The sequence below is a fragment of the Myotis lucifugus genome, unplaced genomic scaffold (assembly GCF_000147115.1).
Source record: "Myotis lucifugus unplaced genomic scaffold, Myoluc2.0 scaffold_2, whole genome shotgun sequence".
In the NCBI taxonomy this organism is placed as follows: domain Eukaryota; kingdom Metazoa; phylum Chordata; class Mammalia; order Chiroptera; family Vespertilionidae; genus Myotis; species Myotis lucifugus.
In genome coordinates, this window is record NW_005871050.1 from 17,198,882 (window position 1) to 17,218,908 (window position 20,027).

A 20,027-nucleotide genomic window follows, 5' to 3' on the forward strand; every position below is an offset into this window, starting at 1 on the left:
CTTTCCTGTTTAAGACACGCTTAATTGGTCACTTCCTGAGTGTCAGGCCCCGAGCTAGGCACTAGGGATGCTTTGTGCGCAGTCCTAGTTCTTCAGGTGCACTCCGCACCCAAGGAATTCCCCCAAACAGCAGTGAGAAGCACGGTTGCCAGTAACGTGCTTCATGTGACCACCCCATTTCTCTGCCTTCCTTCCTTCTCCACAGGCCTGGGCCACTGGGTCGGGTCCCTTCTCCCTCTCTCTCCCTGGTTCCTGTTTTGCTGCTTTCCTCCCTCCCGCCTCCCCTTCAGCCGCTCCCGCCTTGGACTGGCTGCTGAGAGGCCTCTCCCTATCCAGACCCCCTGCGGACCCAGTTTTTGCCCACAGGCCTGCCTCCCCTCGTGGTCCCAGATGCCACTCTAGGGTCTGGGTCCCCCTTTGAGACCAGAGCACCTGCCCTTTTGAGGACTGGAGTGCTCCACCCCTCAGGCTTCCGGCAGCCAAATCTGCCAGGGTCCCCAGTCCCAGGGAACTAGCAAAGGGCCACTCCCGGGGTGAGGGGGGAGAGAAAGGGGGCATCAGGGCTGCAGTGGTGGAGAGGTGCCAAGGGCAAGAGAGGGGACCCGCAGCAGTGCTGGCCAAGAGGAAAAGAAAATCAGACAGACGTAGCCTCTGCCTTGTAGGCTCTCCTGGGCTCACCCAAGGTTTAAGGACAATCAGGGGTCGGCCTACAGCCACTGGAGGCAGCTCCTCCTCACTGCCCACTATCCGGCTCCACAGAGCTGGGGATCTTCATCCCCAAGCACCTCCTCTGACTCCCCAAGGGTCCAGGGCAAGAGAGGGAGAGGGTAGGCGGTCTGGGGCTGGGTGGGGAGAGGAGGCATGGGGCCCATCTGTATTAAGTACCCAACGGTGGTGGCTTGGCTCCACGAAATTACAGCCCACAGGACCCGAGGCGTAGAAACCCCAGGGCAGAAGGGGCGCTTCATCTCTGAACTGCTGGCCTCGGACTCCGCTGGTCACAGCTCAGTTGCGGGGCGGCAGTGCGGCTCCCTCCACCGTCCCCTTTCTAAGCTTCACTACGGAGCTGCAGGTGCCGCAGCAGCTGCCCCCCTCCGGCCTCAGCAGCACTCCCGGGCCAAGATGGGGGCTGGGGGGACCGGTGTCAGGTGTGGTGGAGCATCAAGACTCCAGTGGCGGGCACCGGAACCCCTGCACCCTGATATCTCGGTGGAGAGGGAGAAGGGATCCAGGGGGTCTGGGGGGAAGGAGAGAAGGACTGCGGAGCTCAGCCGCAGAGCTGTGCGCGGGAGGGGGAGGGGCAGGGGCTCCCCTCCAGCCTTTGGGGGTCTGGAGACTCAGGGATGTAAGGCGAGAGCAGGGGGGTGTGACAATTCAGCAGAGGTCGGGACGTACCATGGAACCCAGTGGCGGGGGTGGGGCAGGACGTGGTCACCGAGGGGAGCCCCCGCCTCCCTTCGCCAAGGCCAGCGACTGAGGTTGTAGGGAGAACTGGAAGCGCGCTAGTAGGGGGAAGCGTCGCGTTAAATCCGTCTCCTCCCCAGACCCCACTTCCGAGGGGGTGGGCGATAGAGGGGAGATTGGGGTTGGAGCAGCGGCGAGGGGGCTCCTCCCTTGCACCTCCCCCCACAGGACTTGGTCGCGCCCAAAGTGTAACACTTTCTCTTTGTCGGAGGAGCTCCCCTGTTTCCCGTGCTGGATCTCCCGTTGAGGAGGCGCCCGAGGCAGCCCTGGAGGAGGCAGGAGCAGTTGGAGGGATGGCAGCGACCGACATAGCTCGCCAGGTGGTGAGTGCGGGGCTTGGGTGTCAGGACCCGGGCCAAGGGCCTGGGCTGGGCGGGGGGGACCTGGCCACCGCCACCGCCTTCGCGAGGAGGGCAGTGAGCGGCATCCAGGAGTCAAGGTGCCGTGGGACTTCTGCTCCCGCGATCAGCGGCTCAGTCCCCGAGCCAGTCCCCGAGAACCACAGTGGTGGCGGGCGGGTGGCCAAGGCTGCGGGCCGGCGGCTGAACTTGAATTGCCCAATATCTGCAATAAGCGCTGCCGCTTCCCTCGCTGCAGCAGCGGTCCCGCCGCTGGGGCGTTGCCGAATGAATGGCTGCAAGAGCCGCCAAGCCCTCCGCGTCTCGGGCACCCTGGCCTGGCTTCCTGGACCGCCGGGCCGCGCCCCTGCGCGCAGCTGCCCGTTGCGACTCGGCCTCCTTGGGAAAAGGGACCCGGGCCTGGGGTTAGCCTGGGGCAGGAGTCGGTGAGTGGTGAGGGGGGCGGGGAGGTGACTGGCTGGGGGAGGGATTCTCCATATGCATTACATATGTGACTGCGTCTGTGAGTGTGGAGCACTGTGTGCGTCTGAGTGCACGCGCGCGCACTCGTGCCTCCCCGGCGGGCGGCGGCGCCCCGCTGCTCTCTGACCCTAGATGAGTCCGCCAGTTTGTCTTGAGTGTGCTCACCTTCAGGGTGAGTGTTCAGACGCCTCTCTGCTTGTGCTGTGTGTCTCTGGGTCCCATTTGTGCCTCTGTGTGGGGTGCAGTCCACTGGCCTGTAGGTGGCTGGCTGCGTATTTTGGCAGCGTTCTGAGCACCTGACCCAGGTTGTGCGGCCTCTGGGGGTGTGTAGTGGTGAATGTTCTGTGTAACTGGGCTTGAGCACCAAAGTCTGTGGAGCTGGCTTCTTTCTATGGGAACTCAGGAAAATAACTGTGAGGTTTGCAAACATGGTGCCCTCTCTTTGTTGGCAAGAGACTGGGGGGGGGGGGGGGGAGGCGCAGAAATCTTCATTTAAAGAACTGAAGTTTTCTAGCCCGAGGTGTACACAGAAATCATATTGAAGTGACCCGAGGCCCCATGTTTGTTTTTTTAGATCAGAAGTTTGGTTGCAAAGGGAGGGGGTGATTCCATTTGGGGGAACAACCTAGCCTTTCTATTCCTCCACGGGTTTCTGGAATTTTCAGAAGCCCACAATTACCAGCACCCTGAGGCCAGGAAGGAGAGTGAAGTAGAGGTAGGTCAAATCCCATGACACCAAATTCTACTTGATGAAAATCTCAAAACACACACGCGCACACACACATATTTTAAAACCTTGTGTTTACTTATTAAGGGAAATAGTCTGTGCAATACAATTCCAGGGCAATAAAAAGCCTCTAAGGTATTTGGTATAGTTGTTTTCAAAATCTGAATCCAGAATCCAAGTGTTTTCTCTACAGGATATGTATGAATTTATTCCACCCTCTTGTCCCTGTTTGGAAGGGCAGAGTGATTTCTTTGAAACCTCCCCCAACTCCTGCAGACCCCAGATGGAGCTTTTTATATAGTCACGATGTGGAAGGACTCAGTAGATAGGATGCGCTGGGATAATGGAAATTGAGAGAGTTCTCTCAATTTTAGCTAATCTCCCAAGATTAGTGCTGTGATATCTATTACTTTAGTGTTTTGAGGGTTCCCATAGTGCTTTTCTTCTCATTACCTGCATTTTAGACATAGCATGGTTTAATAGAAGAATTAGTCTCCTGGATTACATTTGTCCCATCCTTAGTGACCAAAAAGGATGCTAATGATTTTTCTTGCCAGCTAATTAATTTGCATTGACCTGTCTGTAAGCTTTCACCAGTCCTTTTGCCTGGATTAGGACTGCAGGGCAGATGTTGCAAAGGGGAACATTCTAGAAGGTTGTGTTTCACCTCAGGCACAACTCCAGCAACCCAGACATCCCTTTGTTCTGCAGATGGGGGTGGAGTGGTTTAAGGCCACTTCGTTTGCTTTGCATGGTTACAGTTTGCTCTGGCTATCCTTGCTGTACTGTATGATGAAGAACATAATTGTACGCCAGATTCTGAAGCTCAAAGAGCAGCAGAGCACTTGAGACCTTGTTATCGTGATAAATGGGTTTCTGGGAAAACTGACGTCACTCTCCAGGTCCCCCTCCCCCAGCCAATGAAGCTCTTGTTTAATGTGTCATTTGTATCTCTGCTCTCCTTTGTGTCTGCAAGAAGTTGTAATTCACCAGGGGAAGATGGAATTAACTCAGGAGACCTTGGCCTTCTGGTTGCAGTTTGTTTCTTCCAGGGAACATGTATCCAGGGGTTGGGAAGAGAAGACTGGAGAATAAACCTGAGTATGCCTGGCTTAAGAGTTCTGTTTAGTGAGCTCTGAGACAAGGCGCCATGCAAGTAGTCCTCTGGTATGTGTGTGTGTGTGCTTGTGTGTTCTTTCCAGAGTCAGTTGAGGGTCACTCTGGCTAGACTAAAACAGGCCCTAGAGTTGTTGGGTAGGGCCCTTATTTGGGCATACATGCAACTTGCAAGTTCAGTTCTCCTGTACATAGTACAATCCCATCCCATTTGAATGAACACTACAAAGATTCTGCATGACAAAGCGATTTCTCTGTTGTGAACACAAGTGTTTATTTGATTGACTGCTAAGTGTCCCACATGATGGCTAGCCCTGGTCAACTATACAAAAAAGTAGTGGATAAAGTTATTGGCTTTTAAGCTTATAGTCTAGTTGGGGAGACAAATTGTGGACAAAATAATTAGGAAACTACAACAGATTTTTGGGATGTCTCTACCCCCAACCCCTATCTGTGAGGTGGCTTAGCTGCTATTAATATATACACTAGAGGCCCGATGTACAAAATTCGTGCGGCGGGGGGGGTGGCACATCCCTCAGCCTGGCCTTCACCCTCTCCAATCCGGGACATCCCTCTCGCAATCCAGGACTGCTGGCTCTTAACCGCTCGCCTGCCTGCCTGCCTGATAGCCCCTAACCACCTCTGCCTACCGGCCTGATGCCCCTAACTGCTCCCCTGCCTGCCAGCCTGATTGTCCCCCTGACTGCTCTCCCCTGCCGGCCTGATTGCCACTAACCACCTCTGCCTCAGCCCCCACCACTGTGGCTTTGTCCAGAAGGACATCTGGAAGATGTCTGATCTAATTAGCATATTACCCTTTTATTAGTGTAGATACTCTGAAAGAATGCATGACTTGTTCAAGGTAACCTAGCTGGACACAGTGCAGGCCCCAGAGGCTGCATTTCCTGGCTCTTGAGCTGTTTCTTTCAGTGTTGCATTTTGAGTTGTAGACTGTAAGTGCTGGCCCATAGAAACAACCATGATTCTGGCTTGAAACAATCCAAAATGTGGGAAATTATGCTTTCTACCAGTAGCAGCCAGGTAGTGATCTTTCTCCCAATGAAAGAGCTTGCAGGGGCGAACTTTACCCTAGCTGGGGTTGGCCTGGAACAAGTGCCTTAGGGCAACTGTCTACAGGTGGCTGCACTCTGGGCTTGCTATCAAATGGCACTTCCCCTTGATTCCCCTTGAAGCTCCCTGCCTCAACCATCTCCACCACTTCACACTAAAAATATAAACAGGGGGAGCAAACTCCAATATTCACCCATACCTCTCCTGGGGATATAGCACTGAAAAAAAATTTACATGGTCCCAAATATTCAACTTTTTAAATCTAAGTCAAGAGTATATGCCTGATCATTGTACTATTTCACAAATTTTCTGTATGTTTAAGACTTTTCAAAATAAAAAGTAGGGGGGATTACAGTGTACACCCCTTTCAAAATGCACATGGCCCCTTCCCTCAGGAAATTTACAGTCTGGTAGCAGAGGCAGACACCAGGAAGTATGTAATTACCATGTGGTAAGTTCTGCACAGGAGAGCTGCTGCCTGCCATGAGAATCCATTACAAGGGGACCTAATCCAGCAGTAGTGGTGTGTGACAGGAAAGGCTTCCTGAGGGCTTCAACTAGGAAAAGGGTAGGTGTGAAGATGGGTGAGATCTCACTTCTGCTACTGGGCTGGGAACATTTCCTTTGTTAATTCACACACGTTTATTTTCATTCATTTCTTCAATGTGTGTATTTATTGGGCAGCGACTCTGCCAGGCCCTGTGCCAGGTGCTGGGATCTAGTGTGGCCAAGGCAAATAGGATGCTGCTCTCTCCAAGCTTCCAGATGAGAGGCAGGAATAAGCCCGTTTCCTTTTCCTATTCTGAATCCCGGAAATGTGTGTTAGCGGTGTTCTTACTCCAAAACTGCATTAGAGCTGAGCGATTTGTCTGTAAAGTACAATGAGATTTTGACCTGCTGTCATGTGCGTAGCATTTACTTTGTGCAGTTTCTGCTGCAAAGTTTTCATTAGTTGCTGGCTTTGTTACTCAGCAGGTCCCTCCCTCTGTGTGCTGTAAGGGAGTGAACCCGTTGTATTAGCCGGAGCAAAAGTTATTAGGAAGCTAAGTACTCTGGAAAAAGGTATTCCAGAGTGAAATAGGACTGATTTCTGGACTTGCCTGGCCTCCTGGATTATCAGAGCTGGGTTTTCGTGTTAGCATGAACAATGGAGAAGGGTATCTACTGCATGACCATTAAAACTGCACTCAAGAAAGAAAGAGAGAAAAGCAAAGCAAACGAATACCATGGATAAGTGTAACGTTTCTTTCAATGATCTCAGAATACTTCCATCTGTATGATTTCATTTTCTCCAACAGCTTCCTGGACAAGTATTACTGTCCTCTTCATTTTATGGGTACATGGAGATCAAGGACTTAGTCCAAAGTGTTATTGCTAGTCAGTAGATAAAACAACGAAACACCTACCAGATGACAGATTCATTAAAAACAAACAAACAAACAAACAAACAAACAAACAACCTCTGGTTTTTTCATGATGTTTCTAAGAAATAAAAATCCTGCCATGTCCTCTCTTCTCCCTCTTTCACTGCACCTGCCCCCCTACCCCAGCACACTCTTGGAGGTCAGAGGAGAATATACGTGGGTGCTTTGAAGACTCTTGATGTTAAAACGATTCTTAGCTTAAATCCATATAGCACAGTCATGGATTTTTCTTCCTTTTTTCTCCCATCTTGCTTTAAATAAAAATCTTGGAGCCACCAGCTATGTAATGATGGATTATTTTAAGTAACAACTGGAGGGGGGCAGAATAAATTAGAAACACAGACCCTTCCTCCTCGGTTTGGCAGGAGGAGGCTTCTGCTGCCGCGATTTGGGATTTGAAACCGTGGGTTTCTCTGTTGCCTGCACAGAGGAAGGAGGCCACATGCTCATGAGGGTGAGACATAATGTTATCCTCTCCTTCAGTATCTTCTCATTAGAGGCAGCCATCTGCTGAATTATGCAGCATGCTCTCAGCTGGCCCCGGAGTTGGGTTGGGTCATCCGTTCCACTCACTTAAAGGTGACTGGGGAAAAGATTTGCAGGCCTTCTCAAGGACAGGGCTCAGGGCTCAGGTTTCTCCTGCCAGGGCCCTCTCTGACCCCTAACGAAGACGCTGGGGTAACAGGACAGAACTCCGCTTTCTGGGCCCTTGATGGCCCTTGATGAGGTGTGAGGTAAGCCTTGAGTTTCCTTTCACAGCAGAGGCCCCTTAGCTCTGAGCACTGGCGCTGAGGCAGGAACTAGGTTTTTTCAGATCCCCTTTAAACGAGACCAGATGGAGGCAGAGGCCAATTCAGGCTCCCCAGAGGACAGTTGGGCATTCATCCAGAGGCCTGTGAGTAAACCTTTTTTTTTTTAAAAAAAAAAATAGATCAGAGATAACAATATCCAGAACACCTAGAAAACTCTGTTTAAATAGCCAAGCTTGAAGGGAATCTGTCTGGTATTTGTGGGAAAGTTGATGCACTCTGAGCAAAGGGTCGTCCCTGTACTGATGGAGATATTTTACTTAAGAATTTGGCTTGTGAGTTAGGTAGCCCTGGGATTCTTTTTAAAAATATATTTTATTGATTTTTTAAAAATATATTTTATTGATTTTTTACAGAGAGGAAGGGAGAGAGAGAGTTAGAAACATCGATGAGAGAGAAACATCGATCAGCTGCCTCCTGCACATCTCCTACTGGGGATGTGCCCACAACCCAGGTACATGCCCTTGACCGGAATCGAACCTGGGACCTTTCAGTCCGCAGGCCGAGGCTCTATCCACTGAGCCAAACCGGTTTCGGCTTTTATTGATTTTTTATAGAGAGGAAGGGAGAGGGTTGGAGAGTTAGAAACGTCGATCAGCTGCCTCCTGCACACCCCCTACTGGGGATGTGCCCACAACCAAGGTACATGCCCTTGACCGGAATCGAACCTGGGACCCTTCAGTCCGCAGGCCGAGGCTCTATCCACTGAGCCAAACCGGTTAGGGCAGCCCTGGGATTCTTGAGTAGAGCTAGGTGGTTGGCCAGGCTTAGGCTTAAGTCAGAGTCAGAAGGGAGGGAAATGGGAGAGAGAAGGCAAAAGAGGAGCAAAAGGCCCTCCATGACATCCACGGTCTCCGTTGCCTTCCATGGGCCATAGTCACCTTGGTGAGCCCATTGGCTTTGAGGTCGTGTTCTGTGACACTTCTCCCTGCTACTAAGCATCAAGCCACAAACCCAATGTCCCGGAATTTTAGCAGCATGAAAATCTCTATCTGCCTTTTGAGGCAGTTTTTCCATTGGAGAGTGGCAGTCCGCTTGACAGGGTCCTGGATCCTAGCAGCACTTTCTGCCACTAAATCACTCTGACTTGAGACAAGTCATTTCCTCTCTCTGAGTCTCTGTTTCCCCTTTTGTAAACTGAGTGGGTTGGAATCGGTGATTTTTAAGGGCGTTTCCAGCTCAACTATTGTATGGTTCTTTATGTTTCCTTGTTCTCCAGCCTAATTTTGTTAGGTCCTTGCCCGCTTCTGTTTCTGAATGAGGTGGCAGTATGTTACTCCACCCCTTCCTTGCTTAGACTCCTTGAGCTGGGTGGGGAGAGTTGGAGAGAAGGCAAGTCTGGGCTTTTAGTTCAGCAGGGTCCTTATAAGTGGACTAGAAACAACCCTTCAGATATTATCTGTCCATGTATGTGTATATAGCCTTTGTCTTCCTATAAAGATACATGACAGCTGAATTTTTGTCTATTGAGTCCCATTTTAAATGCACAAGGAAAGCTGGCTCTTTAATAGAATCCTGCTGTGAATCCTTTTATAGAATGAAAAGCCACTCAGGAATTGATCCGGTGAATTAAAATCCAGAGTTTCATCTACTGGATTTGCCAAAAAACGGGTCTTCTCCCTGCTTGGTGAGAATGGTCTCCTTTGTGCATCCCCTGGGTCCCCTAAGCTGTTCCCCACTGAAGGGCATTTCTGGGGCCCCTAAGGGGTTGCTGCCAGCTTTCGCAGCTTTATTTCTCCTTGGCAAAGCCCCCAAATTGCTCTCTCCCAGTTCAGGGCATTGCTACTACTGTCAGTTTTCTCTTAGCCTGGCTTAATCAGCACGAGGGAAATCCTGACATTTGATGTGTGAGGCACATTAGAGTTTTGTTTTTTTTTAACCTCTGGGAACTTATCAGTGTTTTTGTGGTTCTTATGGCTGATAATACAGTGGCATCCTCACCCTTGACAATAGTGGAGGCAGCAGATAGGGTTGTCACCTACTTGATTGTTTCAAGATTTTCTGCTACACGTTTCAGGATATGTGATTTTACTTTCGGTTTGCATGAATATCCTATATAATAAAAGCCTAATATGCAAATCGACTGAATGGTGGAACAACCAGTTGTTATGATGTGCACTGACCATCAGAGGGCAGACGCTCAATGCAGAAGCTGGCCCCTGGTGGTCAGTGAGCTCCCACAGGGGAAGTGCCACTCAGCCAGAAGCTGGGCTCACACCTGGTGAGCCCAGTGGTGGTGGGGGGAGCCTCTCCCGTCTCTGCTGCAGGCGGGCGGTAAGGAGTGAGGGGTTCTGGACTGTGAGAGGGATCAGGCCCACGCTGGCAGGCGGACATCCCCTGAGGGGTCCCAGACTGTGAGAGAGGGCAGGCCAGGCTGAGGAACACCCCCCCCCCCCCAGTGCACGAATCCTGTGCACTGGGCCTCTAATTTATAATAATAAGTTACAGTGTATAATAATGTTATGTATATAATAATAATAGTAGGTTTTTTGTATTAATGGTAAAATGTTTAATATTATAGTAAAACTGCCTGAAAGTGGAATACTCACCTGAATTTTCTGATTATCTGTATTTAAAGCACCTTTTTGGTTGTAGTTGAAGATTTTGCTATAATATCCGAGGCCACTTTTCTGCATAGGAAAGTATCATCATAGAACTTAAAAAAAACATTTTAATTCTGATTATAAAAGTAAAATATGCCTATCGCAGAAAATTTGGAAAACACAGAAAAGCAATAATATCTATAGCCCCTCCACTCAAAGTAACCATTGTTAGCATCTTATGGTATTCTTTGAAGCTTTTAAAAATGCTTTCCCCCCATGATTCGGATGATCCTGTATATACAGTGTTGGTGTGTTGTTTTTTGCCTGACAGAATTTGGTAATCATTTTCCCATGTCATTAAATATTCTTAGAAAATATTTTAATCCGCTGCTTCATATCCCATTGCACATCATTGAATTATTCACTGATTTTGATTGTTCTAGAGATTTACAGGGTCTAACAGAGATTGGTCTTCAGGGCTGGGAATGGAGATGGAGAAAAGGAAGGTGTGAGAGAGGCCCACCAGTAATGACACATGGGGAGAATCTTATTTCAGTGTTTCTGTCCTTTCCTAACATCTACATGCAAAGGCTAGAGGGAAAGTTTAGGGAAAGCCCAGTCATCAGCAATGACCTCCAAACTTTTGGCTTTGGTCTCATCCTTCAGAATGGTAGCTACTAACTTTGGCACCACAGTTGTTTTTTAAAAATATGCTTTTTATTGCTTTTTAGAGAGAGGAAGGGAGAGGAATAGAGAGAGAGAAACATTGATGAGATGAGAGAGAAACATCATCGATTGGTTGCTTCCCTGTACCTCCCCTGGGCACGTGCCCTGACTGGGAGTGGAACCTTGACCTTCTGGTTCAGAGGTCGACACTCAACCACAGAGCCACCACAGCCAGGCTGGGACTCTTTTTTTTTTTAAATATATTTTATTGATCTTTTACAGAGAGGAAGGGAGGGAGAGAGGGATAGAAAGCTAGAAACATCGATGAGAGAGAAACATCGATCAGCTGCCTCCTGCACACCCCCTACTGGGGATGTGCCCGCAACCAAGGTACATGCCCTTGACCGGAATCGAACCTGGGACCCTTCAGTCCACAGGCCGACACTCTATCCACTGAGCCAAGCTGGTCAGGGCATGGGACTCTTTATTTGCAGAATAACAGCAGTGGGAGAAAGATGCACAACTGGAACCACCATAAGTCATTCTTCATAACATGAACCTTCGACTACTCAATTAAAAAACGAAATTGGTGTGTCCTCAGGGGAGGAGGCGGAAGAGAAAGAGAGCGGTGTTTCTGCCTATGACATGAAATGTGGTATAACGGATTTCAAAACCACAAGTGACTTCAGATGAGGAGAAAACAGGAAATGTAATTGGGGAGGGGAGTGGGGCTCTCCCAGTTCTCAGGAGCGCTCTTTCATTTTGCCTTCCTTTTAGCTCCTCTCAGATTCTGCCTCTTAATTGCTCTTGCTGCAAAACTGAGCAAGACCTCTCTTTCTTTGTATTAAAGCTGTTTTTATTTTTATTTATTTTAAAAATATATTTTATTGATTTTTTGCAGAGAGGAAGGGAGAGGGATAGAGAGTTAGAAACATCGATGAGAGAGAAACATGGATCAGCTGCCTCCTGCACACTCCCCACTGGGGATGTGCCCACAACCAAGGTACATGCCCTTGACCTGAATCGAACCTGGGACCCTTCAGTCCACAGGCCGACGCTCTATCCACTGAGCCAAATCGGTTAGGGCAAAGATGTTTTTACATAGATAGTGTGTGAATACATTTCAAGCTGTAACAGAATCAAACAATACGGAAGCATACTGACTACCCCCTGAGTAAGCCCTTGTTTCCATTCCCCTCCCCTGAGGTAGCCACAGTACTTGGTTTGGTGGATTCTTTCCAGTCCCCTTTCTATGCACTCATGTACATTTATGTGCAAATGCACATATACAGGGCTCTTTTGCATATATGGGCTTATACTGTGCTTATTGTTCTAGAACTTCTTTTATCTACTTTATAATATATCTTGGGGATATTCACATCAGGACCTATAGATCAACCAAATTCTTAATGGCTGCAGAATATTCCAGAATAGGCCTGTACCAGAATTTAGTTAAATATTTTCCTATTGTAGGACACTTACTTTTTTCTAATTTTTCAGTATTATGAACAGTATAGTAATGAATTTCCTTATAGTACATGGATCTTTGTACAGATGTATGAGTTTCTGTAGAATAGATTCCGAGGGGAGGTTGCAGGGTTAGTGGAGATGGGCCATTTAACATTTTGGTTACTATTGCCTTTCTAGCATCCCAGTTCAAACCTTGAACATGGTGCCACCTGCTACTCAAGATGATAACTTGAAGTTTTAGTGTCAAACATGCTGGGCCAAGTTGCTAGTTCCATCTCCTCTTGTGAACATTATATTCCGGGGAACGTTCAATTGTAATTGCAATCAAAGTAATGAGGACCTCCACTAATCAGGCCACCTTATGGAGAAAGAGGAAAGAGATAATATATTAGAGGTTTTAGGGAGGGAGCGCGGAAGAAACTTCCAGGGGCTGGTCAGGGATCAGTGTACATTCAGTCCAGTGTCCTGTCCTTTTTACCTTTGCATATTTAGCTCTGAACAATGAGGACTGGTATTCATAATGATGACCTTTACATTTTATAAAAGTCACCAAAGCAAGAGTGAATGATGCTTGCTAGATAAGAGTTCCTAAAGCACAAACTATATATACACAAATACTACATTTTTGAAGTTTTCTCAATTACAGGCATTGAGACAAAAAGTTTGCGGCTCAAGACAAACCTCCACATTAACCTTCCAGTTAATTTAGGTATATTGGACAGTGGGCAAAAAGATACAGAAGAAACAAGGATTCTAAACATCACCAGTGACCTTCACCAAGTCCAGATCAACAGTTATTTCTCTGTAATTCTTTCTGACTTCAACCTTGGCCTCCGGTGATAGAAAACTATTGGGTCATCTCTTACCCGATCAATTCCTCTTCTTGGCAGAATCCTCTTCAATTTCCCATTCCTTACTTGTGGGCATTTCCTATATTCAATCTTTAGCTCTTTTCTCCCTGTACTATCTCTTGGCGAACACACCAGTTTCATACCTTTCACTTCTAAATTTATATCCCAGTCCTGACTTCTCCTGGGGCCTACAATCCCATGTTACTAAGTACTTATTGAATTTCTTCTTCTGGTATCTCTCATAAAATCAAAACTATCTTATTTTCCTTAACATATAAAATGCTTTCACAAATTCAGAAGAGAAAGACAAACACCTATTATTTAAAAACTGGGCAAAGACATGCACAGGCAACTCACATGTAGGTATGCATGTGCACAATATACATATATAGTTGAACAATACAAATAATGGTTAAATGCAAATTAAATGACTTGATGCCATTTTTCAGTGATGCAATTCACAATAGCTAAAAAGCCTCAGAAACTCAGTGTTGGTCTATGTATGGGTAAACAGACACTCTTGTATATTGGTGGTGGAAGTAGACATTTGTACTATTCTCTGTTGAGTGATTTTCGGTGTGTACCACAGTCTTTCAAATGTGTGAGTCCTTGGGCCCAGTGGGCTTCAATTCTAGGAATAATCAGAGATATGTTATTCTGTAAGAACAAGAATTATTGTTTACTAGTATGTTGTTGAAAACTTGGAAGCATGCTAAATGTCTAGCAGTGGAAGATTGGTTAATAAAATCTGTAGAGTCCTACAGTGGAATGCTATGTGACCAATAAAAGTAAAGTTTTAGAAGTATACTTAATATTATGTGGTTGTCTGGCCACTATGCTGTACACCTGAAACTGATATAAAATAATGTTGAATGTCAACTGTAATAGAAAAATAAAATTAAAAAAGAAGTATACTTAATTACCCAAGAAAACATCCACACTATATTGAATATCAGGTTATTAAGTTAGTTTATGAAAAGGATTATACAAAATTATCCCTATTTTGTAAAACAAACAACAACAACAACAAAACCCCACACCATATACAAACTGGAGGGAAATACGTGTAAATATTAACAGTGAGTATTTCTGGAGAGTGATATAGGTGATTGTGCTTTCCTCCTTTATAATTTCCCATGTTCTAAAATATCTACAATGAACATTGATTACTTTTATAAAATAAAAAACCTGATCGATGTAATGTCTTTTAGTAGTAGCTTATTTAAAACCAGATTCCTGGCTTCCCTCTTTCTGGCCATGGTCCAAAGGGGTGAATGTTGAACAATGTCATCGATCCAAGCTTCCAGGCTCAGAATACTGCATCCTTAGAGCTTTGATTGCTCCTCACTCCCTCTGCCCACTCATTGAATCTCATCCCTTTAGGACATCTCTCAAATTTGTTCTTCCCTCCTGAGTCTCAAGTTAGATCAGTTCATTTCAGCAAGCATTTATTGTCTCAGTGCCAGTTCAACATTATTGGAGTTATCTGCTAATATGTCTCCTCCTCCTCCTCCTCCTCCTCCTCCTCCTCCTCCTCCTCCTCCTCCTCCTCCTCCTCCTCCTCCTTCTCCTTCTCCTCCTTCTTCTTCTTCTTCTTCTTCTTCTTCTTCTTCTTCTTTTCTCTCACTCACTCTCTCCTTCTCTTTCTCTCTCTCTAGCTGTCGCACTACCAAGCTCCAACAAAAGAAATAAGCGACTGCTGGAATGATCTTTCAAAAAAACTACAGATTAGTAAGCGGCAAAAGCTCATGCTCTTGAGAAGGAATTACGAGAACATGCATCTTCTGACTGTTCTTTTCCAGCACTGTGCCAGGTAATAGGTGGGCACATATGAGGTGCTTGGTCAGTCTCTGACAATAAAGTAAATCTTTAAGAATAAGGTATTGCCCTAACCGGTTTGGCTCAGTGGATAGAGCGTCAGCCTACGGACTGAAAGGTCCCAGGTTCGATTCCGGTCAAGGGCATGTACCTTGGTTGTAGGCAACATCCCCAGTACGGGGTGTGCAGGAGGCAGCTGATCGATGTTTCTCTCTCATGGATGTTTCTAACTCGATCCCTCTCCCTTCCTCTCTGTAAAAATCAATAAAATATATTTTTTAAAAAAAGAATAAGGTATGGCCCTGGCTGGGGGGTTCAGTGGTTAGAGCATCGACCTGCACACCGAAAGGTCACAGGTTCGATTCCCTATCAAGGGCATATACCTGGGTTGTGGGTTTGAGTCCCGAACCCACTACTGGTTGGGGCGCATGCAGGAGGCAACTGGTCAATGGGTCTCTCTCACACTGATGTTTCTCTCTCTCTCCCTTTCCCCCTCCTCCCTACTCCTCCGCTCTCTCTGAAAAGCAATGGAAAAAATATCCTCATGTGAGGATTAACCAACCAACCAATCAAGCAACAAAACACACACACACACACACACACACACACACACACACACACACGATAAGGTATGGTGTTCTCCTTACTGCCCTCCACTGTCTTCAGTTTGAAAATTTCCTTCCCTTGCCTTTGGCACTTGGACCAGAGGCCTTGGAGCATGGTGCTGCATTTGGAGACAGGAAGAGGCATCCAGGGGCGATGAAATATGGTTCAGAAAATCTCAACTCTGAGTCCCTCCCAGTTTCCGATGCCTGCTATGTAGGAGGCTCCATCGAGAAAGCATATTGGCTCGTAAGCCCTGTCTCCCTGCAGTGTTGAGGACCAAGAATGAACAGTGGGAAACTTAGATCTTTTTGTTTGCTTTAATAAAAAGAATAAGGAGAAAGAGGTGAGGGGGTGTGGAAAGGGGTGAATGTAGAACAAGGCCCTGAGTGATGTGGGCCACTCAGGAAACCCAGCTGTCTTCAGGTGCCCCACTGGGACCCAGAATACTCCAGCCTGGATTGAATGATGGCAGATGGTTGTGTTCCAAGAATACTCTACTGGGACCGTGTATGGGGTGAGATGTGTGAGGGTAATGAACTTGCCAGGTGGCAGTCACTGGCACCTAGCCCTGTCTCTCACTCTTGGAGTATCTGATGGCACCAATGGGAGTGGGATCCCAAGCTGGGTGAAGGGGCTATCTGGGAACCAGTTCTGACAATGTCAGCCTCTGTGAGGCTTCCCCACCAAGGCAGCCCATCCATCATAGGGTGAAGTGTACCCTTATGGACCCAGTCTTAAAGCAGGTCCAGTCCAGGCTAAGAGCTGCCTGCTAACAGCCTGGGATGTTGGCACAGGCCTCCTGGCACTAACCATGTCCTTCTTGGATTACTCTTGGCACCCTTCTGGTTATGGAAATCTTAGTGTAGCCCCACACAACAGAACCTCTGACTGCTTACCTAGCCCCCAACCCCTCTTGTCTAGCTTAGCTGTCTCCAGCTTTCCTTCTCCTCTCTTTTCCCCTCCCTTGCTGCCCGGATTGGCAGTTAACACTAATTTTTTTTTTTTTAGTACATGCAGGCCCCTTTTGTCCTCCCCGCTGGCTCCTTGGAAGCCTGCCCCAGTTTGAGGTTCTCCTTGTTTTGTAAAACCTTTAACAGTAAGAAGCAAAGGCCCTCTGCTTTCCAGAGCTGCAAATGGCTTGGCTGATCCTGATGGAGACAAGGGGACCAGAGGAAGCAAGGAGGTCTCTCTCTCTCTCTCTCTCTCTCTCTCTCTCTCTCTCTCTGTCTCTCTCTCTACCAGTGTGCTGTAGTATCACATGTCATTTGGGATGTCTGAGTGGAAGGATAACCTTCCAGTGAAATCAGAACAACAGCTACTGTGGATAGATGCTTACTGCGTGCTTACCCCAGGCTCAGTGCTTGAGGAGTATTATCCTATCTAATCTTCGCACCAGTCCTATGAGGTAGTAACTACTAGTTCCTGATTTTACAGATGGGGACACGTTGAGAAGTTAAGTAACTTGTCCAAGTTTAGAAGGTGGAGGAGGTGGGGCTCCTGCCTGAATTCAAAGCTTAGTCTCTTTTTCCCCCACTTAAAACATTTTTCAATTACAGTTTACATTCAATATTATTCTGTATTAGTTTCAGATATACAGCAAAGTGGTTAGAAAATCATGTACTTTACAGAGTGTCCCCTCCCCCCCCCCCCGATGCTTCAAGTACCCACCTGGCCCCACACAGAGTTATCACAGTATTATTGACTATATTCCCCATGCTGTAATCTACATCTCTAACTATTTTACAATTACCAATCTGTACTGTTTAATCCCTTCACCTTTTCACCCAGCTGTCAGTCTGTTCTCTGAATCTATGAGTCTATTTCTACTTTATTTTGTTCATTAGATTTCATATATAAGTGAGATCACGTAATACTTGTTTTTTTCTGTCTCAAAAGGTATGACTTCATTCATTTTTATGGCTGAATAGTATTCTTTGTGTTTATGTACCACAGCTTTTTTAATCCACTCATTTATTTTTATGTATTTTTAAAAAATATATTTTATTGATTTTTTACAGAGAGGAAGGGAGAGGGATAGAGTTAGAAACATCGATGAGAGAGAAACATTGATCAGCTGCCTCCTGCACGCCCCCTACTGGGGATGTGCCTGCAACCAAGGTACATGCCCTTGATCAGAATCGAACCTGGGACCCTTTGGTCCACAGGCCAACGCTCTATCCACTGAGCCAAACCAGTCAGGGCTAACTCATTTATTGATGGGCATTCGGGTTATTTCCATATTTTATCAAAGCTTAGTCTCTTAACCTCTACATGGTACCACCATTGTAGATCCCCAAAATGCCCTAGAGAGAGGAGTAATTAAAATCCCTTTGTAATATTTACTGAACATGTATGCACGTACCAGGCATTGTTCTAAGTTTGTTACATGTGTGAGCACATTTGAGTCTCCCAATCACATGTAAGATAAGTAATATTATCTCATATGACAGACGGAGAAGGAAGTGGAGTTTCTGAGAGGTTATCCAGCTTGTAAGTGAGTTGAGAATTTAACCACGTTTGTGAACCTCTGGAGCCAGCGGTCTCATCTCCTGCCCCTGCCCTCCCACCCCTTATAAGCACCTCTGTAGTTTGCTTTGCCTGGAACTATGGTGACAGGAGCCTGGGCGGATGTTACTTCCTAACACATATATTATTTGGATGGAGAAGTGAGGCCCAGATTGCTTGTGAGCACATTTTCATTTTCTCCCCTCCCTCCCCTTCCAAATTAGGGTGAAGGTTGCCGAACTCTCCCCCTGGCTGGACACGTGGGGTTTGACAGCTTGCCGGACCAGTTGGTGAATAAGTCAGTCAGCCAGGGCTTCTGCTTCAACATCATGTGTGTGGGTGAGTATTTTCACAGCAGAAAATTCTATTACAGAATTTAGATACGTAATAGCTGGATGTGGCTTTGCAGGTAATTAGGTTAAATAGTATGTCATTCTGATCTACTTGCAAGAGTGTCCCTCCCCCTGCTTTCTTCTTTTATCCTCTGCTTGTTTTTTTTTAAACACCTGGCTGTAATGACATTTTCCGCTGGTCAGACGAGAATATGGGGTCATACTTTGAGGGAAAGTGAGCTGTGCGATACCCTGTGGAAATTTTGCAAGAGAGCTTGCTGGCTCAGCTATTGCTGTCAGGTTTGTTTTGACTGCAGAAAATGGGAGCCACGGCAGAATGGGGATGGAGGTAATGGCTGCAGAAAGATGCATACAGCTGCTGGGTAGTGGGTTGGGTCCGTCTGTTTCCTCTGCAGCCCTGCGATGCTTGCTACAGTTGGAACTCAAATGCAGGGACCACATAGCTTTGTGCAAAGTTCTTTTATTCCCTTTAAGTATATCTCTGCCTGGACCTGTAGTCTCAAATGTGGAAAACCACATCTTAGTCACCTCTGATATGCTAATCTCTGCACACAGAGTTCAATAATGTTTATGAAAGGAATGAATGAGTAAAGCCCACAGGATCCACTTATTATGCTTCTCAAACACTCCCACATTAGCAATGTGGGTCCTTAATGGGGCTTTGTGAAGTGAGCAGAGTGAGTAGCATTCATATCCTCATTGAACAGATGGAGACCCAGAAGCTTGGGAGGATAAGGACTTACTTGAGGCAACACAGAATAAGTGGCAGAGCGAGGACAAGGACCCACGTCTAGCTGACCCATTGTCCCGCCTTCTACTTCTCTAACTGCTGCTAGCAACATGTCCTGAGAACACAAAAGCATTTTAAAAACTCAAGCACCAACCAAATATGAGGAACAAAAGTTCCTTGACATTCTTTAAGAATCTCTCCTTAGACCTTAAAAAATCCCAAATTTGCAAACACGATCATAGCATATAATTTTCACTACACAGTGCAGTAGAGCATACCTACATATTTTCATTGACCTACTTCCAAACCTTAATAATTGTATAATACCATAATAAAGTCCGTTTTCATGCTGGTTGAAACACTCAAATACCTCTGGTAATTGCCTTTTCTTATTCTTGTATCGAGCTTATGGGGAACTCATTCATGTTGAGGATCATGTTGAGCCACTCTTGAATTGGATATTTTACTCTTTAATGTAAAGTTTTCTAACCAAGGTCATTCATTTTCTTCTCCTCCATCCCCAGCACTCTTCCATATCACTTTCTATAGGAGAATAACTGCACACTCAAAGGCAAGTGGAGTACAACAAAGTCACTTCTAAATATGGACGGCAGGCAGTCAGCTAGGCTCACTCACTAGCTTAATGCCTCCCTCCCACACACCAGCTTTGGAACCTATGAAATGAAAATAAGTGCTTCACAAATTTCAGATCATGGGTCTTAGAGTCTAGATCTAGGCTGTTAATTCATCAAATGCCAGAAATTCTCTGATGGTTATGATTAATTGCTATTAGGAGAAGGATACAACATAAATAGAAGTCACGGTGATTGACATCAAGATGAAATGCTATCACATGTAATATGAGGGCTGCCAGATCTCTCCAATCTTTGGCCGATGGCCAACTTATTTTACATAATATTTGATTACCAAAAATTTCCACACAAACATACTAGATTCTCTTGGCATTCCTCCCAGAGCTTTGTATGACCTGTACTGAAGTTGAGGAGATGAGAAGTGAAATGACATACCCACACCAAGCAACCTTTCAACCAA

At 46.4% G+C, this 20,027-nt stretch overlaps 1 protein-coding gene across 4 annotated transcripts in view; it reads left to right on the forward strand.

The window, feature by feature from the left end:
* The first annotated feature begins 1,442 nt into the window (after nt 1–1,442).
* SEPT6 (septin 6) overlaps nt 1,443–20,027 on the forward strand; it is a 74,892-nt gene continuing 56,307 nt past the window's right edge. Inside the window, exons 1-2 of one of the 4 annotated variants that reach the window (XM_006082168.3) lie at nt 1,443–1,787; nt 18,116–18,230. In XM_006082168.3, the coding sequence (XP_006082230.1) occupies nt 1,758–1,787; nt 18,116–18,230 (145 nt within the window). In that variant the 5' untranslated portion in view covers nt 1,443–1,757. Of the gene's footprint in view, nt 1,788–2,022; nt 2,249–15,844; nt 15,901–18,115; nt 18,231–20,027 lie in introns of those variants that run through there. The other 3 variants (XM_023758400.1, XM_006082171.3, XM_023758394.1) reach the window with 3 other exon arrangements.